We start from the raw sequence: 24799 nt of genomic DNA on the forward strand, positions 1-24799 counted from the left end.
GGGTTGACACATTTTAAAATCTGCCTTTCAGATGCTAATTAATATAACAGTGAGGCTAATTTTTCACTTGGTGGCTTGAGATTCGTTGGATAGTTTAGAACAGGAGAGCAACACTAAGACACTGAGCTCTCGTGAACTGCCTTCAAATGCAAATAGAAAGGAAAGAAATTTGTCTCAATATGCACTGGAGGCAGGACAAAACACTGTGGGCTTAATTGTGCTGGGAGAGATTTTAAATTAAACACTAAGAAAATCTCTGAGCTTGTAAGGGTGGTGAAATAAGGGGACAGATACCCTGGGAAGGGACAGAAACTCCGTCATAGAAGGGCAACAAATATTTCTCAATCTAGATGGAACAGATCCTGTTTTGGAAAGGAGTACCACCTGGATGGCCTCTTTATGTTCATTTCACCCTATATTTTATGAGGTTTTTCTCCAATTTGAGGTCTTCTTCTCTAATTCATTCAGCTGCCCAAGTGAACTTGGCTCAGCACTACAAAATCTGCTTTCTCTCTGACAACCCCATTGCAAATCCACAACCAACTGTGCAATCCGAAAGCATGTAACAGCCTTACCCAGTCCCCCCAAAAATCCCATTTTTGGAGGGATTCATCACAGAGACAAGTACAAATTGCCTAATTCCAGTCTGGTCACTAATTAGATTTATTACTATTTATTACAGTACACTTACATCCTGCTTATTAGTCTGCTACTTAGGATGATAAGTTTCAAAAGTGGGATTATAGACAGAAGACAAATTCCCTGATATATCCAGTGATGTAATATCCAGGCTGCTTGGAGTCTTCATGTACTTACAAACAGCTTTGTGTGGTGGAGTCAGGTTATAAGCATTCGCTTCACACCAGCCCACAGGGAAAATGTCCATGGACTCGACATCAACTATGTACTCTGGAGAGGGCATCTGTAAACCTATAAACACAAATTTAAAATGTGATTTAGATGCAGGAATACCAAGCTCGGAGCCACCCGAGCGTTCATCACAAACCAAGGGGAGCAAATGATGGAACGTGTGAAAATAAATCTGCTTCCCTGCATCAAAATCAGGCACCATTTCATCTCCAATTTTGCACAGACAGCAAGGATAGGGCTGTTGCATTTACAGTGCAGTGTGATTCAGAGGAAAACACCATTAAGGGCACTGTAAGGGCGTGCAGTGAAGCAGCCAAAAGCCAGTAAGGTTAAAGATGCACAACTTTCTCCAACAAAACAGCCTGATTTGACCCTTGGATTTTTTGTGGCGTTGCACAAGTGAGTCAGCAGGACTTGTTGGATGCTTGCTCCTAATGCTAAGAGAGCGTATAGGGGCTTTAACAGGATGGCAGCTAAAGTGATAGACAGGCTTTTATGCCTCAATGCCCCCCTGAAGCTTTTTTTGTAGTTCTGCCCTTGAGTCGCTGTTTTTAAGGGTGGGAGGTGGCCATTCTTTGTCTAGAAGTGGCAAGAATTGTCCTAGGGCTCCTCACTGCACGTGAAACAAGAGCTGATCATCCAACAGGGGAGAGGCAGATAAAAACCCCAAGTGGGACACATGCACCAAGGTCTCTGGCACAATACTGACTCCAAAACTTCACTGAAAGTCTGTGTTTAAAGAAATCTCTTCCAGTTTGGTTATGTCTCCTTTAGAAGACATCTTGCAGTCTTAGTTTATGTGAGTCACACTCACGGAAACATAGCATCATTTAGGTTGGAAAAGACCTCTAAGATCATTGAGTCCAACCATTAACCAGTACTGCCAAGCCCACTACTAAACCATGTCTCCAAACACCATATCCCCATGGTTTTTGAACACTTCCAGGGATGATTATTCCACCACTTCCCTGGGCAGCCTATTCGAAAGCTAGGGCACCCTTTCAGGGAAAGAAATTTTTCCTACTTCTTTTCCTAATTTTCCTGTTTTCCACCCAAATGCCATTGCAGCAAATGAAAATATTCCTGTTGGCTTTGAGTTCTTCTGAAAACAACTCCATGTCCTGAGTCAAGGCACCATTTAATTACCCCAAATCAAGTTCATCTGTGTCAGGCCAGCATCTCCACCCCCCTCTGCCAATTCCACCCTAGGACCTACAGCTCCAGCACCAGCATGAGGTAATGATCTAATAAAAGAGACCAAAGGATCAGCACCATCCTTGCCTTGGCATCTGTTACAACATCTCTGCCTCCTGCTTGAGGCAGCAGTGTTTGACTGTGCACAGCCAGATGACTACAGGGAACTTCCACTAATGAATGTTCACCAAGGGCTTGTGGTGTAATTGAAACAGTAATTGAACTTTGTGATGGGAACAGCATCCTGAGGCTGAGATGCAGCATTTGGATTGATCTTGTCTCTAGGAATAAACCTGACGCACTCTGAGAGGGTGTGGATGCATGAAAACCCAAAGAAAATAGGTGCTAGTGCCCACACTGCTGGAGGAAATAATTAAAAAATGAAATCATGATGTCTGCATAGACTCATGGGTGCCTCCATGGTGTTTCTCTGAGATAAGTATCGTATTCATACATCAAAAATAAACGTTTACTTCACTGGGATAAGGGGCAGAGTAGAGGATGGGATGAAAGCATGTGGTACAGCACACAATCTGCTGAATGCAAGATCTCAGCAGCTGACATTCCCTGCAAAACTATTTCCCTCTACAAGAAAATATCCCAAGGTCACTGCTCAGTCTGAACCTCATGAAAGCTGCACTCTCTAGTGGGGAAAACATTTTTATCCAACACCACGAATCCTGCCAAGGAACCAGTGTGAGAACAGCTGAAGTCAGTGGCAAGACATGCACAAAGTGAGCCAGCCATGGATCAAACCCTAAACCGAGCAAGAAATCAGCACAGTCCCCGCTGACATGTCACCAGGCCTGGGAAAAACCACTATTTTCATTATTGTAACGACGTTACTCTGACCAAACGGACTTGATGCTGTTAGAAGTGTTTTCCAACCTTAATGATTCTGTGATTCTAAATTATTCTAAAAATAAATCGATCAAATGTACTTTCCTGCTGGAAGGCAGCAACAGGTGTGACATGAAGGGTCTTTTCTGACCAAAATGGTTCTATGAGCCTACGAACATTCTGGTTTTGAAGTTTACAGCTGCAGCCACCCTGACAAGCAAGGGAGCACCATAATGTCTGTTCTCCTGCAACACCTCTATTCCTCTTTAAGACATATTCACAGCTACTCTGTCCTCCCTGGCACTGCCTCTGCCCTCTGGCAATTGATAACCCTGCCTTCCACTTCCAACATCCTGCTGCTGCCTTTGGCCTCACTCATGGAAGTGGAAAACAGCTTGTTTGAGATTCATTAGTTTCATTTGCTGCATTTTATGCTGCCATCTTCTCAGACTAAGAAATGCCCATGAGACTTGGGAGGTTAAATGGAAAAGAACAGGGAGATTGGAAACAGGGTGAGTAAAACTTCTGTGACCTGCTATGAATCTTACAGGATGGGAAGAATAGAGCAGCAGCTCTAGAAAACTGTCGAAGGGGAATTTATGGGAAACTCCCTGGAGAAGTGATTAACAAAAGGGTTTTCCTCAAAATTCCTAGGCTGTGCAGAGAGGGTGCGTTATTACTTGTATAAATTCGCACCGGAAAGCTCCAGCTTTCAAATCTAAAATGAACCAGTAAAAATTAACAATGCAGATGATGAGCAATAAAGTAGCGGAAAGCGCCGGGATGCGCCGAAGCATCCCATCAGTCCTGGGCTTCTCCTCCACCACGGGGGAACTACACTGCTGCTCATTAAATGCCTGCCCTGAAGTTTACAGAGTTTTGCTACTGTACAAAGTGTGATTTATTAGGCAATGTTGCCTCATGTCTGACTCGACGCTGCTTAACTACCACGTCCTGGTTTATGGCTGCAGTTTGGGCTGTCAGACAGCGAAACTGGGGAGGGCAACAATGAAAGCCTCAGACGTGCCCATGACAAATGGTGGGACCCGAGGTCTTCAGCAAGAGGCTCCCATGGTACCTGGGGAGTCTTGCTGCTTCCAGAATATAAATAATCAGTTAGAAACAACAGTATATCAACGGAGTGAAAAAAACACGCCACAGCTCAAGCCACATTTATTTTACAACTCTGCAAGCAGGGTTTTGTGTTGGTTTTTTTTTTAACGCCTCTTTTAGCATAACTGTGCTTACTGTAGTGATGTATTTCTACAGCAGCAAAGATTTCTTTTTATTTTTGCAGTCTTTTGCATCTTTTCCTTTTACTACAGATCATTCTATTCCTGGTATCTAGATATAAACCAAGTGTAAAGCATCTATATATCAGAACTCAAAAGACAAGGAGACGCACACAGGTAAGTTGTAAAAAACATCCTTTAAGAAATTAAGAGAGTAAAAGGAAGGGGGAAAGAGATGAGGGAGGGAAGCAAGGTGGGAGTGTGTTGTCCTCTCCCTGCCTCTATCCACGTTTTATGCATATAAAGGTGAAGGCACCTGGTCATCTAAAAAGGGAAGTTGCCAAAATGTGTCAGATTCCTTGACCAGACAAGTGTCAAGCCTTCAACAGCCTTAGTGAGAATGGAATTTCAAACAAGTGTTGATTTCAGTTCTTTAACAAGCCTGCCCCGTGTGTGGACCAGGCTACAGATGAGGTGTTGATACCTTGAATTAGAAGCAACCAGTTACCTCAGAGGAAAAAAACATAACCTGTTATTGCACAGAGCTCTATCAAAAGCAAAAACGCAGAGGGATTCTCTCTTTAGGCAGCAATTGACTAAAAAAATCTCCAAGAATGGGATTTATCATAGAGGAGTTAGGAAAGACTTGTCTACCACAGAATGTTATTTTTGTAGAGCAAAACCACTGAGTATCTGCCTGTCCTGTATTTTAGAGCAAGCTGCTGGCACAAATGATACTTTGGGTCACCTGCCAATGTTTTTATTAACTGGAGGTGATATGCCAGGTGATGACAAAGAAATATATTTAGTATCAATCTTGCTTTCACTGTCTTCCAGATGCAAAATATGGAGAGTTGAGCATCTTGCTGTAGAGGTAAAGTGCCCTTTTTTGCAGATCAGGCTTGAGTTTTCATCTCACATGCGATTTCTGTAAGAACCTCTTGTCTCAACCCCAATCCCTCTGTTCTTTTCTGAAATCATATGCTCAACAATGTCTTGCACTCACACTAAACCTTCTGTAACTGTTTTACCCTGGAAGGGCCAAAATCTTACTGTGGGCCACTGGAAATGCCTTTGCCATGTTCATGGTTCTCCAGAAAAAAGCAAATAGGTATACTATATTTGTAGTTGATGCTGAGCCAATTAATATTGATTTTAGAGGAAAACTGAAGCTTTTACATCCCTTACAGACAAAGCCAGTAGCTTCAAACATGGCTAAAAATTAAACTGTGTTGTGACAATGACAGATGCTTGTTATGGTTTATCACAGTGCCCATCAAAACACTTAAATGAACATGGCTTTCTGCTCTCTGAATTTTACAAATTCCAGTTTTTAAAGCAATAGTAAAAAAAAAAAAAAATTCCCTGTGTTGCTTTAAATTACACACACTTAATCAGTCCTTGCCCAGACAAATTGAAAAAACAGTCCTAAGTGCAAAAACAAACAGAAAAAAGGAGCTGATTTATGCTTCATTTCAAGAAAGGTGGAGATGGAATTTTGATATGTTATTATGCTTTGCTAGAATTCAGCACTGTCCTAACACTGCTTGTACAGTGCAGGTGTTCCCCACAGGGTGAGTACTTTCTGAAGTCTACAGAATAGAGTTAGTGACTTTAAGATTCCTCTCAGATCAACAAAGAAAATTACATGGTCACAGGGAGGAGGGAAATGAGCATGAGATGGCCATGGTGAGGAACAGCATATATTGCAAAAGTCTTATGGACATAGGTGAAAAAAGGAGAGGGAGGGAGAGAGCGAAGGAGAGAGGGAGAAAGGGTTAGGGAATTTGGTTGCTGGGGGTCAGGAAAGACCATGACAGCATGTTGGGAATCACAGTGGAAGTCTCAGCTGCACAAGCGAGGCAAACTTCCATTCCCAGGATGGAGGTCTACCATGAGGGCAGGAAAGAGGTTTCTGTTGTCAATGGAGGTCATGCTGATAAGAGTCCACATGGATGGGAGGGTGGAAGGGCTTGCAGCAACCTCAGAGAAAGATCAGGGAAAGATAATTCTTTAGAACACACTATTGGTCAACATGTATAAAACAGAAAAGCTGAAGAAAGCAATTTTGTGCAGAGGATGAAGGACAAAATTGAGTGAGTGAGCCAGGCAAACAGAAGAAACTGTTACAGCACTTACCTTCCAGGTGAAGCCACATTAACCGTCCTTTCACTGAGGTGACAGAAGCAACACATATCTCTGCAGGGTTCCTGGGGTTCACTGCCTCCAGCTTCATGTTCTTAGTAAAGCCACGGCTGAAGGATGTCTGAAAGAGTCAAGAGCCAACACTGAAATATGGCACTGCAGCACCGTGTGACTTCAATCAGGCTGTCCAGTGGGAAGCACAAATTTAGCATGGTTTGCTTTTCACTGGAAGTGCAGGATACACTGAAGAACAAAAAATGGAGCTGCCCTGGATACCTGTACTGGGTTTGAAAGGTTTTGGTGGCAGAGGGGCTACAGCAGTGGCTTCTGTGAGAAGATGCCATAAGCTTGCCCCATGTCCAATAAAGCCAATGCCAGTCTGCTCCAAGACAGACCCACCACTGGCCAAGGCCAAGCTCATCAGCAACAATGGTAGCACCTCTGCATCTCTCTCTTTTTGCCCACAGGAGCATGAAAAGGTTCCCCTTCTTGGCTGAGATTGTGGCTAATAATAATTGGGATGGGTAATAATAGTCACTGACTCAAATAACACCAATCTCCCATCCAGCCACTCCATGTGAGAAACTGGAAGCCAGGCTCAAATTCAATACTTCTGCCATTTTTATAGCAACAAAGACTGCGGGAATTTCAACTTGAGCCATCACTGGGAGCTCTCTGTGAGACCAAAAACTTCTGGATTTGGTCTTTTTTGCATCCAAGAGTGTGCCGCTAGTCTCAAATATCACTTGGACTGTCTCAAGCCTTGCTCAGCACCCAGATCAGCTTCACCCTCTTAAAGCTGCTGATGGCCAGGACTGCAGAAAAGCAGGGTGAGTTTGTTGAAATGCCTTTTAGTTGCCTAACAAGGAAACATCATTTATCATCGCACCGTCTCCTTTCATTGCCACTCGGTGCTGGAGGCTCATTTGTACAGAATCAATGGCAAAACAGTTAGCTGGGAGTTTATTTTACTAAGCATTTGGTCATGTCAATCCATTTCATAACTGCCTCTCCTTGTTGAAAATTCCCCCTGGGAAAACAGTTACAGCACATCCACTGCCAGCACCACGTCTGGCTGCACGAGGTGGAAGATGTGCTTGCAAAAAGCTTCTATCAAAGAGCCCCTCAGAGCCTCAATCAAGTGGACAAACCTGCCAGGGAGGTTGAACAAATGACAACAGAGAGATTGCATCTCTCTGCAAAGAACTGTGTTATCAAGAGTGAAAGAATAACAGACACATGTTCATTTGGTGAATGTTTCCTTAGGAGAAAAAAAAAAAGGACAAAAAAGTGCTCAGACCTGATTTAATCTTGGAGGATATTATACAGAGACTGTTCTCAAGGCTGCCAGTGCTAAGAGAACAGATCCATTACTTGGCAAAATGAAAAGAGATACAAGGAAAAGGGAGGGGTGACTGCAGAAGAGAAGAAACACGACAATTTTCCCTCTCTATTGGTGTGAAGCAGCACTGTCCAGCTTCCCTCACCACTTTCAGTAATCTTCACTTAAAGTCCCTTTAGGTAAAGGGTTCTGCATAGGGGGTATAAATGGGGTAAAGAAATCCTTACTCTAATTTGATTCTCAAGTCAGGGTCTGTTGAGGTACAGGTCTTCTGAATTCATCAACAAAAAATTCATCAGTTCACTATCAAAGCTTCCAAGACAAGCTGCCCTTGGGCCACCACACATGACCAAGGCCATGCAAAACCTGTGCCTGGTGAGACTGTCTCCATTCTGCTTTCCATAAACACCTCGTCCCCCAGTCCTGTGACTTCTGAGTAGAGTGAAAATGTAATTCCTAGAGGAACCTGCTTGTCCGTCATCCACTACACCAGTTTATTTCACAAACCCTTCTGTGCTCATTTTAGTTGCACCAGTAACATTTAGGTACCATCATCAGTAACATTTTCGGTTATTGATGGGATCTCAGCTTCAATCAGTTGATGGGCACATGAAGAAGAGCATCAAGTTACTGGAAGAGGCAGAAAGCTGGATCTGCCTTTCCCCAGGTGATGAATACCTGTCAGATCAAGTCACACAGGATTGTCATCGCCATAAAACATCCTGTAAAACATTACTTCCAAAGCTCTGAATCTTATGGACTCCAGCATAATGATGGCCTGCTCACTCTCGCATCACTGCTGTTGCATCAAGGAAGCACATGAACTGTCCCAAACCCCATCCATGAGGGTTAATCACTCCTCTCATACTAGGAACTCAATATTTTCAACCTTAGCTTTGAAAGACATGTGGTTTGGTTATATGTATCCCCCTGGGAACCAGAGAAAACATCCAAAATGTGAAAAGGGACAGATGAAACCATGAAACTTCTTTACCTAGTTGTTTGTTTTTTTTTAATAGGACTTGAATTACTTGTTATGGTCAGTTGAGATCCTTCTTGTGCTAAGTGCTGTACAGAAGCAGAGAGGAGATGAAGAGCAGAAAACTAATCAGATAAAGACAAGAGGAAAAGTTTCTTCTCTTTTAGGGATGGAGACCTGGAACACTTCTCCAGTTCCCTTCCTAAGGCAGACTCATGGTGTTCTGGGGAACCTCCCAAAGCCTTGCTGCAGCTTTTCTGTGCAAGCTGTTTTGTTTCCCATGGACAGACAGGAGCAATGCCAAGGCCAAAGGAAGGACTTACATTTCTAAAGCACAGGTGAGGCGCTGCCTCCGCTCCACACTGCTTCTGGTAGTCTGCCCAGTCAAAGTCCTGGCCAGAGTAACCTGCAGGAGGACAAAACAAGAAAGTGCCATCAGCCACCACTTCACACCAGAGAGAGAGAGCACAAAATGGTCCCCAAGCAGATGAACATCCGTGTTTCAGCTTCCCATCCCACCTCAGTGAACTGTGCAGCATCACCAGGCAATTTCTCTGGATGCCCCTTTATACTCCATGAGAGCCAATGTCAACACTTCTCCAGCCCTCACTCACCCACCTTCTGCATTTCACTTTGAAAACTCAAACTCTTCATTAAGAAGTAATAAAACATAAATATTTTCCTTATTTTCCCTTTTCTGTTAGCATCTACCAACTTTTAATAAACCCATAACTACCGGGAAGTGCTGCTGTCCCCAATTTCCAGGTGGGGCTGCTCATGGACTTCTTTCTTCTTCCTTTAGCTATATAAAAGATGGGGTTGTGGAGCTGGACATGGGTTATGAGCTGGTCCCTCAGCAGTGGACAGGGAGAGGATCAGCACAATCAGAAGCTGATTCATCCTCTCTTTCAAAGCATGAGATAAGCCCCCTCTTCATTGACATGGATGTACCCTCCATGACTGACGTCCCAGCTGAATCCCATCACAGTAAGAATGTTAGAGAAACCTGGAGCAGAGCTGGGAAATGACCACAAAATTCCCAATCTCAGCAACTACGTGATCCCTTCAGCCTCTGCTTCTAGGTAAAAGTGAGCATCTCTCAAAGAGTTCCATCACAGAAAAACAAATCAGGCCTCTGCTCATCCATTACTCTTACTTGGCTATTTAGGCAATAAACTCTTGGGACAGAAAGGGGTTTTTTTTAAGTTGCTTTTTGGGGCTTTTTTTGCCTGCCTCTTAATCTGTATTTTTACAGTGCTTGAAACCAGTGAGTGCTAATCCTGTCCAGGGCCCTGTGGATACTCTAATAACATTATGGCAGAACTACTCTCACTGGAAAGTTTCAGGAGTCACCCAAAGGCCAAGTTCTCCCCTCAATCTCCCTTCCTGGCATCTAGCCTGGCCTCATTTCACAGAACATTCCTAAATGCCTTTTGCATTGATAGTCAAAAAGGGACACTCAAGATCAGATGTGAATTAATCACTTATAACAATGAAAACTGCGACATTTTTTATGGGCAAGGATTGGAATACTGAGTGTAGTCCCTTATCAGTCAGCCAGATCCCAAAAATGAAGGTAAAAATTTTGAAAATGAAGTCCCAAGCATCCTGCTAAGATGCAAAGTATATGGGATAAGATGAACTTCTAATCCTAATGATTGCATACACGACAAATTATAACGATAAAGCCTTGAGCTAAGATGCCTGTCTCTGTGGGGCATGAAAGTGCATAATAATAAGAAAACTAGAAATAAACATGCACAGGGAAGGAAAAAAAAAAGGGCAATTACTTATAAAGAATGTTCATGTTTCATATAAAAAATACCCCTGCACTGTTTTTTTGGTAAACAACTTCTGCAACAGTATTTTCTTCCCTCTTCTTCTCCATCTCCTTTTTTCTCTCCAGTTACTTGTTTGCCAGAGACTTTTCAGCTTCATAAAACAAAATGGAAAAGAGGAGATGTGCACATCACTTGATGTCAGAGGGGGATCTGTCTGATCACGTACAGATGTTTGCAGTGGGGACATCTACAGTTGTGCCAGTCACCCTGGGTTCCCCAAGGAGTCAACAAGAGAAACAGGCAGATCTAGAGGTGGTCTGTTTGTTCTCCTGCAGACAGAGCAGAATTGCCCTGTGAAAGTCCCTCTCACTCTCCATCAACACCAGAAGTTGGGGATGGGCTCGTGGGGACAGCCATGACATAGTTGTATAAATGACATCACCTGGGGTTCACTTCAGCTGCCAGAGAATCAAAAACCTGACCATACCCTGCACTTCTTCTCATCTCTGATTTAAACCCCTCATGGACAGGTTTTGCATCTCATTTGCAAGCTACGCAAAACCTTGTCAGAGTGGATGGAAAAGGTACATTAAAGAGGTTTCAGTGAGGTGTAAAAACTTGATTGTGCTGTCACTGCACAACCACTGGTTGGCTTGGCCCTGCGCCACTGAAATCACTGGAAGATCTTTCGCTTTAGACTTCAGAAGGAATGAAAAAAGGGAGGGCTGTTAGAGAGTTTGCTGTAATTCACTTCAGCAGCAGAATGAGGATGATTCCAAGAGGAGCACACTCAGGAACTGGCTTCAAACAAGCCCTGACCTGTACATGGCCTTTTTATGGAACATCACAGTGACGCTGTACCTCAATTACTGTGTCCAGTTCTGGGCTCCTCACTTCAAGAAAGACATTTTCATGCTGGATTGCACCCAGAAAAGGGCAACTGAGCTGGGGTTATTTAGCCCAGAGAAAAAGAGGCTCAGGGGGACATTATCACTCTACAACTGCCTGAAAGGAGGTTGTAGCCAGGTGGGGACTGGGCTCTTCTCCCAGGCAACAAGCAACAGGACAAGAGGAAATGGCCTCAAATTGTGATAGGGGAAGTTCAGGTTGGACATTAGGAAGAATTTCTTCACTGAAGGAGTTGTCAGGCATTGGAATGGACGGCCCAGGGAAGTGGTGGAGTCACCATCCCTGAAAGTGTTCAAGAAACAAATAGACGTGGCACTTGGTGCTGTGGTCTGGCTCACCAAGTGGTGATCAGTCAAAGATTGGACTCCATGATCTTGGAGGCCTTTTCCAACCTTAGTGATTCTGTGGTTCTATGATCATGCCACAAGCTGCCTCCCTTAGTACATGGGGAGGCACCACATACCCAGTATGTCCCACTGGCACATGGTATTCCACACGCTGTTATCCTGGAAGGCTCAGCCCAAGTAACAACACTGAAAGCTGTGTTTGCACAATTCATCTGCTGCTCCTACAAACATTTAAAACCTCGCTGTGTTTGCTGTCTCAGCTCTCACCACGGAAGAGCCCAGCAGTCTAACAAGAAGCAAATATAACAATACAAATATACTGGAGGCTTCGGAAGTGGCATTTCCTTAGTAAGGCTTACAACTAGGAGCACTATCAAAATGTTTTCCCCCCCTCTTAATAGCTCATAAAACAATGGTTGCTACTCTAAAGGGAAGTGGTCTATAAATCCAGCTCTAATAAATATAAACAGTGCTTGTTCAATGTTTATACACCAGCAGTAAATGGGTATTCATTTTTGGCACTGTACAGGAAAATACTGCTCTCTATTTGTAGTAGCAAATGTTTGCACCTCCTGTTCATGACTCATTTACTTTATGTTTGGCTTCAATAAACCCCTGATAGGCAAAAAGGCATGAGAATGGTTATCAGACAAATAAAGGACCCTGAACTCAAATACCCCAACATGGCACATTGTTCTGATGAAATTAATTCAGTTAATTTTAAGAACAGAAAACCCCCTCGTCAATCATAAATTAAGAAAAAAACCCAAGCCCAGAACACAGCAAAGAAATTCTTTTCACACAAAGAAAAAGGTACTTCTTCCATTGCCATCTTTTGCTTCATGGGAACTTCTTGCCTTTCAACAGGGAGAGCCGTTTGGGCAACACTAAACAGAACCACAGATTTATAAAGGTTGGAAAAGACCTCTCAGACTGAGTCCAACCTTTGATCCATCACCACCTTCTCAACTAGACCACATCAAGTTATTTCTTTAACACTTCCAGGGATGGTGACTCCACCACTGCCCTGGACAGCCTGTTCCAGTGCTTGAGCACCTTTCTGGTAAAGTAATACTGCCAACCTATTCTTTACTAGGGGTGATGTTGGTTGGGAATGTGTGACCACTGGGGTAGCAGAAGGCTGGTCCAATCTGGTGCAAGAAGGGGCAATTCTGGACACTCCAGGGCAGGCAGAGCTGTGATTTGGGTGGAAATGGTGGAATTTCCTCCTAGTACAGACCAGCTCATTAGCAGCCAGCTCACACCAGAGCCTTCCCCACTTTGCAGCATTGCAGCCCCCTCATATCAGTCCTGGCCATTTTTTTCACCCAAAGCTGGTATTATTCTGCTCAGAGAAGTCTGGCCCCCTCAGTAGAGGTCTGGATGCTTTTCACTTTCCCTCTGCTTTCTTTTTTTGTGGTTTGTGGGGTTTTGCTGTGTTTAGTTTGGGAGTTTTTATTCTTAAATGAATCATTCTAGTATCTGATTACATTTCAGCAACTCAGAGAGCCTGTCTACCAACCAAAAAGGTTTTTGATACCAAAGGTGCTAAAATGCAGTTTGGGCATGCAGCCCTCATACACAGTGTAAAAAATACAGCAACATCTAGAATGCATCTATCTGCCACTGGTTTTATGCCTTTTAAGTAGCTTTCCTTTAGGATTTCTGATCTCACAGAAGAAAGCAAATTTTATTTTCATCAGAGGAATAAGGGGAGACTTGCTACATTTTCTCAGGCATCCAGGCAGACTCCAATCACCAGGCATCACACTGGATCATAGAATCACAGAATGGTTTGAGCTGGAAGAGGCCTTGAAGATCACCTAATTCCAATCCCTGCCAAGGGCAGGAACACCTTCCACCAGACCAGGTTGCTGGTCTGATGCACCAGTCCAGGTAAAAACTTTCCCCTTGGACTTTACTGGCTAAGTTGAAAAAATATTCATAAAACGGATGCTTCAGACACATCTAAAAATGTTGGCATCTAAAAAAGCGTTTGCACATACTTGACCCATAAAACACCATCTCAGACAGGCTTTGTACCAGCACAGACTGGAAATTATTAGGCCACGACCCTGTAAAGAGAAATGTCTGGCCCATGGTCTGCTTCAGTTAATTATCCAGCCTGGGGGAAGCTGCATGTGAATTTGGGTGGAAAAAAATGAAAATACTTCATCTGCTTTCATTTTTAGCTACTTTTCTGGCCAGTATCAGTGAGCATTTACACAGGTATTATCATTTCACCTGGATTTAAGCAGGAGGGAGCTAAAGCCCCAGACAGCACATTTACTGAATACGTTTATTTCAGTATAAGCAGCAGAGTAATAATGGATGCACCGTATGCAGCTGCACACACAGGGCTCCAGGACTTTGGTGGGAATTTCAAATTGCATCTGCTGAAAAAGCAGAGGACTCTCAATCCAGTACAGAATAACCCTTCACTTCCCTGGGTTTGGCAGCACCACACTTTTTCCAAAACTAAGACAAATCTTCGTACACAAAACTCAGTGGGGTTTGTTTTTGTTTTTTTTTTTGAGGCGTTTCTTTTTCTCCCGAGCAATGCCAATTTTTGGCAATGGACCAACGAGCCAGCCAGTTTCAAAAATCTAAAATTCCAGAGAACCAGCACGTTTTTCAAGCAAAGAAATATTGCTGGGACACCGCAGGGGGTTGTCTGAAATGGAGAGTAATTAACTGCACCACTAGAAAGTTGGGGAATAGCACTGTTGGAGGCTGCTTCTCCTGGCTCTGAGCTGAACACTGCTCACAATGAGCCCTCGCCTGGGATTTTCTGAGACAGCCAAGGAAATGCCTACACACTCCTGGGCAGGCAGCTGTTGAGTTCAGTTTGGACATTCAGATTTAGGAGCTTTGTTTGGCCTCAGTGTTGTATCCAGGTGGATGCTACAGGGAGATGCCTGGTTTGCCCGTTGTATGATGGGGCTTTTAACGCTCCTTTTGTTCTCTACATACACAAAGAATTGCTAGGATTCATTGAAGAGGAATTCACAAGGACAAATTCAGCCTGATTCAGACTTCAGAGCATATGGGCATTAATCCACCATCAAGACACATTTGCTAAGAAGTTCATGGGCTGGTGTGAGCCAGAACAGCCCCAGTCACTCCAGAGAGCTACTATGGCTTGAGATACTTCAGGTGATGCTCTGCAGCAACCACCACTACAGTTTTAAAGTAAATAATAACATGCAAATTTGCTTCAGGGGAAACCTGAAAATCATTGAGAAGGAATACGAACCCTTGGGAGGTGTGAGATTGACTCCGTTTTTAAGGCACCACTGTATTGGCAAGATCCCTAAGGAATCTGCATGGCAAAGCATTGAGATTTTGCTGGGTTCAGATCTCAAGTCATCAATGGTCACTTGTAAATAATGATTGTTAAAAACCTAAGGGATGAAAAAGAAGAGAACAAAGTCAGAACATTAGGTAATGTGGAAAGCTGTGGGATCAAACTACTGAAAATAACCTGCTCTCACCTAACTCTTTCCATCAAAAGTATTTCCACCAAAGACATCAAAGCCTGAGTTTTAGAGATGGGTAAACTGAGAAAAGGGAAAACACTGGGGTTCAGGGTCACTCAGTGGGCTCACAGCTGAGCAGGGACTGAAGGTGATCCTGGAGACTTCACCGCCCTCCTCCCTCCTGCCTTTGACAGTGTGGATTAAACTTCCAGCTACTGCCTCCATTCAGCTGTTTTATTTCCAAAGGTTTGCCAGATGGGCAGGGAAAATACATATGGATGTAGGGGAGACAGAGACAAAAGAGTTTTGCATGGAAGTGGTGGATGAATGTGCTCATCCCCATTGGTTCTAAGTGCATACAGTCAGCTGGGATGCTTGTGGGAAAGACTCAATTCATTAATTACAAACATCCATGGATTTTAAAAATATTTCTTCATGTGTTCTCCAGCCAATTAAGTACCACTCTCCAATTTTATTAAATGTGGTGGAAATGAGTAAGAGGTTCCTCACCAGGCTGTTTTCATCCCTCCTTTCCGAGCGCTCACCTTGGTCACTGACGCAGGACAGATATGAAAGGGCTCCCTCAAATTCACTGCCTCCAGCTTCATCCCCACAGTGAAGAAGTGGTTTCTCAAATCAGCATGGTCCTGCGGGAAGACATGGGAAGAGGAACACATGGTGACATCCGACAAGGAGCCAATACATTTGAAAATCTATTTGAAAGGTGTCCACGTGGATTTTGTCACTTAGCTGAGTGCTTCTGATCCTATGTTCTTTTCGTGCCAACCCAACCACAGAAAGAGAGGGGACAACTTCACTCCTAGAGGACACATCTACAGGACCAAGCTCATCATATCTAAAGTACAGTGTATGTCCATCTCATCAGCAGCATCTAAGCAGAACTCAGTCAACAAGGAGATTGTGCTCACCAAAATGAGGACCTGCCTGAGAAATGGCTGCTTGAAAATCATCCCCTGGCAGAGCCTCTTCACCTCTGACCAGAGAGCAACTAGGGGTCCAAGAGCATCAGGTCTCATCCTGACATTTCTCGGGGTAATGCACAACATGGATAGAAACAGCTCAGGATGGCCCTGATTTGCCCTGATGGATGTCCAGCACCTGCAGGGCACCAAAATAAGCACCTGCACTAGTTTCCAAGATGGCAAGTTGGAAAGGTATTTTTTCCAGCAAGGAGACTGAAGGTGGACTAAGGCCTGGACACTGAACTCAGACCCAAAATGTGCGCAACAAGGGAACATGTTGATGGGAAAACAGGCAGCTGTGCTCAAGTACATGCCCAACAAAACACCTTCACCTGGGATCAAACCCCAGAGGGTTCCCTAAAGCAGCCTTGGGGACGGCAGCAGGATCCTGAAACTCATAAGCAACCCAGATTCAACTTCCCAACTTGCCACCAGTTTAGTGTTTAACATCTAATTACCCCATCCCTTGTGACCCCTATCTAATAGTCATACAAGCTGGCATCCTAATTCCAGAGCAATGATTGCATTTTGTGTTCATTCAATAAAAATGTCCTACAGTAGTTCCAAACCATCGGTGCATCAGCCAATACAAGCATAAAAAGAGATGATGTTATATTTAACACACATTCACAGGCTGCTCCAAAATACATGCAGAAAGCTTGCTATCTAATAAGTGGTTAGCAATGACAAACCCATCTACATTCATTGCTACATGCTGTATTCTTGTTCTAAAATGATTTTCTATTGATCCAAAGTTGTATGTCATCGTGCTTTCTTTTCCCAAGAACTGTCTCCGCTTGTTAGACTTAACAACTTCTATTTTGGGATCTTACATTCCCGGTGCTGCCAGAGATAAGGATTTTTACAAGCTCCAACCATGGCTAAGTGAATTGTTGTTTTCATCTTACAACCCTGCAATGTTACGGAGCCTTTTCTGTGAGAAACAAAAAGCAGTTTAAAAAATAAAAAATCATAAACGGGTTTAGTCTCAGAGCAGAAGTATACACTGATGGGGAAACTGAGGAAGATTTAACAATAATGGCCTGGGACTCAAGGAACTAATGGCTGAAGAACTAGCAGACATCCAGGAGTCTGAGAGCCCTCCAGTATAGCAGGCACTCTTTACAGGGGCATGCAGTGATAGGACAAGAGGGAATGGCTTTAAGCTGAAGGAAGGTAGATTTAGATTAGATATTAGGAAGAAATCTCCATGAGGCTGGTGAGACACTGGAACAAGAGAAGTTGTGGATGCCCTGTCTCTGGAAGTGTTCAAGGATAGGCTGGATGGGGCTCTGGGTAACCTGGTCTAGTGGAAGGTGTCCCTGCCCGTGACTCAGGGTTTGAACTGGATGATCTTTAAGGTCCCTTCCAACCCAAACCATTCTGTGATTCTATGATTCTATAACCATCAGTGATACTTGCATTTGCTGGTCACCATTTCCATATCACTAGGGCATCAGAAAGACAGGACACCCACTTCTAGCAGCTTTGCACAGATAATGTTTCACTGAATTAAAGCCTAAAGCAGGGAAGAGAATGTGGCTCCATGTTCACAGAGGTTTCACAGTACCAGGGACAGAAACATTATCAAAAACTGCCAACTTTAATACTGAAAAGGCTTCAGCAGGAGAAGACGGTGGCTGCAAAAATCCAACCTCACCAGCACTGAACTTCAAATCCCTAAAGGCAAAAAGCATCTGGACTGGAGGGCTGCCTCCTCCTGCACTAGGATCCACACCCAGCGTCTCTTAATTGTCAGGGTGAGGTTATAAAGAAAAGGTAACTTTGCAAAACATGCATCTGGAAACAAGCTTACACTGCAGCATCTTCCCATCAAACCTTCCATGATTCAATTCACGCTCAGATCCAGCTCGATACATAATAAGCCAAGATCTACCAAAGTACTTAATCATGTTTAGCTTTAAACATGCAAGTAGTTTCATCAACTTTTAAAGTGATTTGTTGATTGAGACCAAAATACATCGACACCAAATCACACTGCTTCTCATTTTTATCTGAATCATTTTCTTTGGTCTCTTTCCTTCTATTTGCTTTGGCTTTTTTCAAAGGGGAAAAATAACCAGATAGGAAAAAAAAAAAAAAGCTAATAATATTTAAAGCTATTTTACTTCAAAAGCACATCCCCTTTTCTCCATGTGCTATGTACCTTGGGATCAAATCCTCCTTCTCATTCAGCACAGCAAGTAAATATTTTCCCCATTAAATTAGCAGCAAGAGTGAACTCACAAGAGAAGTTCACGGGATCTCCAGTACATCTCCCTTGTGAGGGTCAAAATCCTCTTTGAAGCAGGAGCATGCATTTATTTGGAGAAATGCTGTGGAAGTAAAAAGCCTGTCTGTGTTAAATGTCATTTTTGAGATGGAAAAGCTTTCGTGGAGAAAAAGCCTTTGTACTGTACCTCTCTGGAAATGGTCAGGGTCTGGATATTTGATCTGTCTTGTATATTTGCTAAAGAGAAGCATCAAAATTTACCGAAGCAGCTTTAGATTTTTGCAGCCACAAAAGAAAAAAAAAAAGATCCTGATGCCATTCTCTGGTTCCAGCGCTGGAGCTGCCTCAGCCAGCAGGGAATTACTTAGGATTTGGCATATGCTCCTCTTCAAAACTCCAATTAATTTACATAATTTCTAAGAATAGGTTCCACAGAAGTGATGGCAAAGCTTTTAATTAGTATTAGACTCAAAGTGATACACTGGATAATGAACTGCTCTCTCTTCCCTTTATTCACTTTGACAGGAATGACGCCTGTTTAATAAAAGCAGCTACAAGAAGAGGACTGGAGGGGTGAGACTTTCCCCTGGTCCCTGCCAGGCTCTGCAGCTGAACAAAAGAAATGCCTGAAATGATTGTGGGCGGCAGAATTCGACCCTTTGCTGCCATTTCATGGCATCCAATGCCACCAACGAGGATGTCACCAGCCATGATTTTCTAGCAACTTCTCCAAGTGAGCTTCAATTTTCTTTGAAATGGAGACGAATAGGAAGAATACTCTGGACCAGTTGGAGCATTTTATAGCCTTGCAGATGGTGAATCTTTACTCCTATTGGAAGTCAGTGTTTCGCAGGAGCAGCCTCACTGACCACACAGAAGTTTAGGCTGGATATGAGGAAAAATTTCTTCACTGAATGGGATGTCAAGTGTTGCAACAGGCTGCCCAGAGAAGTGGTAGAGTCACCATCACTGGAGGAATTTAAAAAACATGCAGATATGGCAGGTGGGGACATGATTTAGTGCCGGGGCTTGGCAGTGCTGGGTTACTGGTTGGACTCAATGATCTTAAGAGGTGTTTTCCAACCTAAATGATTCAATATTCTGTGACTCTGCAACCAGCAGATTGCCTGTCCTGGGGTTCACAAGCCCTGAGCAAGTGATGGAAATACCCTCTGAACTGCTGGAAAGCAGCCAAGTAAACTGGATCAACAATCAACAAGGATGCAGGAGAGTTCCGTACAGCAAAGACAAAAATCATGCTACAAAAAGTACAACAAATCAACGTGGTGCAGGTTTCAGAAATGTCAGGTGAATTGGGAGCCTAAAGATCATTCTGAAAGAGATCCACAGATTTAGAACAGCATTCCAGCTCTTAAGGATGCAGATAAGCTTTAGGGAAGTACCTGTGTGGGTGACATGCTGAAGTCCTAATAATAAGCATTGGCTTTAGGTCTTGAACTCAAAAAGTGGTATTTCAAAATCATCATAGTCATTTGTCTGTCCTGCTACTTAAGTATCTTGCTAGATGTGGCTTCTGAGTATTTCTGCTCAACAAAGGTAATTTAAGTGTAAATAAACTCAATTTTGTCCATGTCACGAGAGTGGAGCACAGATAATTTTACAATGCACTGGGTAGAGCTGATAGAGCAGGGGGGCCTGGCTAAGCTGCTTTTGTCTGTGACACTCAGGGAAGCTGCACTGTGAGCTTGCTGCTCGAGCTGTGTCTCCAAATACAAGGAAGGGTATCAACTTCAGATTGTGAAATCCTCATTTTTAACCCATTCTGCTCAAGATCACTGGAATCATCTCATTTTAAACCCAGCAGCTTATACAGTGCATAGATAAGAGCAAAAGGCTCTCCTTTGAGCCCAATTTTGAAATTTGAGGCTGATTTTCAAATGCTCTAAAAGTCAGGGCTCTTTTGGTCCAGGACAGTCAGATCCACACAAATTATAAAAGTACAACTTCATGCAAAATTCAGAACTAAGTCTTAATGCTGAAAAGTTGCAAGGTTGAGAGGCTGATTAGAAACACTGAGCCTTTAATAAATTATTGACCTGAGCCTCCTTTAATCCCCACCAACTCTAAGAGTGTGAAATGCTCTTGCCTTCAGCCCCATCTCTCCTGGTTTGCCCTGTTAAAAGACACAGAAGAAGCAGGGCCCATCTAGTATGACTGGGAACATATTAGTTGATTCAGTTTTTGTTTTCAAAGAAATCGCTTCCGCTCAGTGTTTTCTCTAATTCTCCAAGAAACTGGCTGTTTCTAATAGCCTAATTTTAATCACAAAGCTCATGTGTGGTAACCAGTCACAAACACAATAATAGCAGTGGTTAAACTGCCTCTACAGGAATCTGGCATTTGTTTTTTAATTGAGAAAAAAAAAAAGAAAAAAAGAAAGAAACCCTACCAAATGCAATCCTTTGCATTATTTGCAGATGAATCAGTCTCGTTTGAGATTCATCAACTTCCTTGGCTAAACAAGGAGCAATTTGCCCTGAAGGTACAATCTCTGCAGGGAGACAGAAATCCCCTGGTACAACACAACCCGATCAAACTGTCCCTTGTTTTGATAAGAGCCATCAGAGGGAGACCAAAGTGTAGAGATGTGGGGTGGGATGAAGAGAAAAGGGTGGTGGGAGGGAGGCTTCAAAGACACCGTGACCCTGAAGTAATGAGCAGGAGAGCCAGCTACAAACTGCACCTACTGAAGAGCCCCTCAAAAACTGCAGATGCTTCTGCCGAGGATCGAATTCAGCCCTACGGATTTTAAGCTCCGCTTGTTGAATAAAAAATAGTTACCATAGAAACAGCAACATTGCAGAGTAGCCAGCTGAAATCCAAATACACCTTCTCCGTATGGCTCGGCCCGATGCAGATGGCATTAGGGCAAAGATCCCCTCCCACGCAGCGCCTGCTCCGCTTCAGCACGGGCAGCAGAGGTAAGAGAGACGGATATGCATCCACTTGGGGGTTTTTTGGTGTGTTTGGTTTGGGTTTTAAGACATCCACAAGCATTTGCCATCGAAACCTGGTTGTGTCACACGCACAGGTCCCATTTCGCAGGTGGGAAAGTCAAACCGAAAGGGAAACACAGGTGGGGAAACACCAATTTGAGTGCTCAAAGTGAAACCAGCAGTGTCTCTTCTCACACACATCAAGGCATCACCTCGACTGTGAAGAGGGACTGAGTCTGCCCTCAGTAACATCATGGCAGGAATCATTAAGAAATCAATAGGAATTTGTTAGAGAAGGATCAGGAACCAATTCAATGCACACTGTGGGCTGCAACCACTCTGAAAAACGGCTACGGAGCAAAGCTGGCTTTTGCTCTCTTTGAGGAAATTCATTCACCTGTAAATCATAGAATAAGAGACTCATAGAATGGTTTGAGTTGGAAGGGTCCTTAGGACCACCTCATTCCAACTCTCCTGCCATGGGCAGGTACATCCCCCACTGGACCAGGCTGCTCAAAGCCCCATCCAAGCTGGCCTTGAACACGTCTAAGGAAGGGGAATCTAGAGCTTCTCTGGGCAACCTGTTCCAGTGCCTCACCACCCTCACAGTAAAGAATTTCTTCCTGACATCTAATCTAAACACACCCTCTTTCAGTCTTAAGCTGCTACCCCTTGTCCTATCACTACATGCCCTTGAAAAATGCCCTAAATGGATGACTTTTAGCTATCATCCACCCCCTAAATGGGAGCAGATGCTGGTTGTAGGTGCGCATTAGCCCTTCTCATGGGAAACACTGACCAAGGACACGGAAGGTAAGAACTTGTCATGCACAAATTCCCCACACAGAGCCTGGGTGCAGTAAGTAAACTAAACTAGGCTCTTTTGTTGACCTCTCTCCCATCCTGAGAGACCCCAGCGTGTAATGGAGAAAGAAAACCCCACATGCCAGAGGGATGAGGAGGGCTGAGGGACCTGTTCCTCACTCAGCCCATCTGCTTGGCTTGAACTGTGTCTGGCAGTTCTCTTCCAAGCCTGACTTTCATATGGTGCTGCCAAACAGACCCTGGGGGCATCTCAGGCAGGGCTTGGCTTTGCTCACCTCCTTGGATTGCTCTCCCCATCCGCATCCTTGCAAAGCCCATGGTCAGGAGGGAGCTGCTCAGAGGTAAAAACTGTTCCCTGGCCCACAGAGGTACCACCAGACTAATTCTCTCATCCTTGGTACTACAGACATCCTCAATCCAAGAGCTGTGAAGGCAGCTATGTTTGTAAGGACCTCTGTGGTATTCTCCCAATGATGGTGATTGGGTCTTACAAGGAGAAACAGCTTTAAGGAGCTGAGACAGGAGTGGGTCAAAAGGCAGCAGAACAACAGAGGGATTGGGACACCACACACGTCTCCCAGCCTGGCGAATCGCAGCCATGGAAAAGGGCTGGCAAATCCACGGATGGGGAAGAACAGATGGAGTATAAATAATCTGGCAGCCTGCAAACAACATGGCGACTCACAGGCTATTAAAGCACAGCGTGTGGAGCGAGGGCCAGCCAAGCCACCGGAGCATGAAGGAGCCCGGGATTGCTTATGTTGGGATTTGGCTTCCAAGCGAAACCAAAAGCACGTTCGTTTGAAGCTGCTGCATCGGCACGTGCCCGTCTATTAGGGGGTGGATGGAGGCAGAAAAAACCCTCTTGGACTTCAAGCCTGTTCATACAGCCAGGTCAGGATTTGTCTCTGAGCAGAAAGTATCCCTTGGGTTTCTCTAACTTAGGTTCAAACTCTTCCAGAATGACAAGTACCGGAAGAAAAAGCCCTAAAACATGCAAAATGTTTATTTAAAATCTGAGAGATGCTGTCCTCCTTTTTTTTTTGGGGGGGGGAGGGAATCAGTCTTCAAGAAATAGTCAATCTCATTCTTATTACTAAAATGCACAATTCATCCAATGGAAAAATTATGTTTTAGAGGGAGGGAAGGGATCTTTTTTAATATTTGTCTTCATACTTTTGAGTGTAGAACTAGAACCACCACTCCACCACGAATTTCAGGGGGACACCTCTTGTCTGGGTGATGGGTGGTCCCTCCATCAGTCTCCTTGGGAGAGATTTGTCCCAACTGATTTCTTCCATATCATTAGTCTTGCCATTAATTAGTACTGATAACAGGAAACATCCAAAAGCTCCTGTTAGAAATAGGAGCACAGGGGCTGGGCATAGTGTAGAGGTATTTTTGGAAGAGAGAGAAAAATTTCAGGCTGGAAAAAACACACAAAAACTTTAGGAAAGGAGGAGCAGAGGGTGGAGACCAGAGGAATGAGACAAAAGGCTATACATCAGGAATTGCCACCTGTCTTAGATAACACCCTTCCCTCCTAAGTATCAATTATTTAACAGAGTTCAGGTTAGAGATGTGGGGAGTGACAGCTCCATCCAGGCCAGACACTGAAAACAACTGGGGGCAATTTGGAATAGGATGCCCATATGCAACACCTATGGAAAGATGATGAGCACCCCAAATCTTGGATAGGGTTTAGTTGCCCAAACAGAGGTGTCTGAGATGAGCTGAAAGACACATGAGGATCCATGACATCTGCACAGGACCCACGGATACAGCACAGGAGATCAGAGAAAGCATAATGGGATGTCTGAGAAGATCCCCAGCACGCTGTGGGCCTCTCTAGGAAACTAGAGAGATCTCTGTCCAGCATTCATCTTACACAAACTACTTGGCTATAACTCTAAAATACGACTTATTCGTAATATTAGGGCTAGAAGGTGAGTTGGGAGCATGGCTCCCTTTTAGAGAGCACCAGCAATGTCAGCACTGAAGCAAATCACTGAAATTGTCACATTTAACTTGAAATCAGGCCCTGGTTTGACCACACTTCATATCCAAAGCCCTGGCCATTTTCTCAGGTGACCTCTGAAGCCTAAGCCATCATTTATAACTGGTACTTAACCAACCATGGGGCATCCCTACAGCACCCTTAAATGAAAGCAGACAACAGCAAAGGACACATCTCCTTGGGCTGTGTCCTTTTGGAAGGATTTGTGCTCCTAAACCATTCAGACACCCTTGAAAATCCTGCCTGCATTTATTTTTCTGTTAAGGATCAACATGTTTTCTGAAAAGAGCAGAACAACAAAGTAGCAGGTGTGCTGCAAAAAAGCTTTTGTGAAGAGAAAAAATTATTCCAGGATGTGCAGTTTGCAAAACACTATGTTTAGTAGCTGCATAATAGCAGCATTTTCTGGCAGTTGAACATCACGTTCCTTCTCAAAGCATCCTAAAGCATTTTACAAACACCTTCAACATATGGCCAAGTGTAAAATAGCACCAGGGGAAAAAAAAAGGAAAAAAAAAAGAAAATCCTGTATGCAGCTTTCTCCCTGATTTTTACAACCGGCTCGTGTGGCCTGGTGGTTGGTGTCCTCTCCTTGGATGCCAAGGGGCATCAGGGTTGTGCTTTTGTAAGGGATTTTTGGATCTGCTGCTGAAGACCACCACATGC

At 43.8% G+C, this 24799-nt stretch overlaps 1 protein-coding gene across 3 annotated transcripts in view; it reads right to left on the minus strand.

Moving 5' to 3' along the window:
• The window catches only part of SFMBT2 (Scm like with four mbt domains 2), a 116071-nt gene that overhangs the window by 31398 nt on the left and 59874 nt on the right, over positions 1-24799 (minus strand). For all 3 annotated transcript variants that reach the window (XM_027739947.2, XM_027739946.2, XM_039383486.1), the window contains 5 exons: positions 15664-15765; positions 14896-15043; positions 8926-9008; positions 6276-6402; positions 817-930 (listed from right to left, as the gene is read on the minus strand). In XM_027739947.2, the coding sequence (XP_027595748.1) occupies positions 817-930; positions 6276-6402; positions 8926-9008; positions 14896-15043; positions 15664-15765 (574 nt within the window). The remainder of the gene's footprint in view (positions 1-816; positions 931-6275; positions 6403-8925; positions 9009-14895; positions 15044-15663; positions 15766-24799) is intronic.

This window comes from Pipra filicauda, unplaced genomic scaffold (assembly GCF_003945595.2).
Source record: "Pipra filicauda isolate LSUMZ 115617 unplaced genomic scaffold, ASM394559v2 scaffold311_size1313980_pilon, whole genome shotgun sequence".
Taxonomy (NCBI): domain Eukaryota; kingdom Metazoa; phylum Chordata; class Aves; order Passeriformes; family Pipridae; genus Pipra; species Pipra filicauda.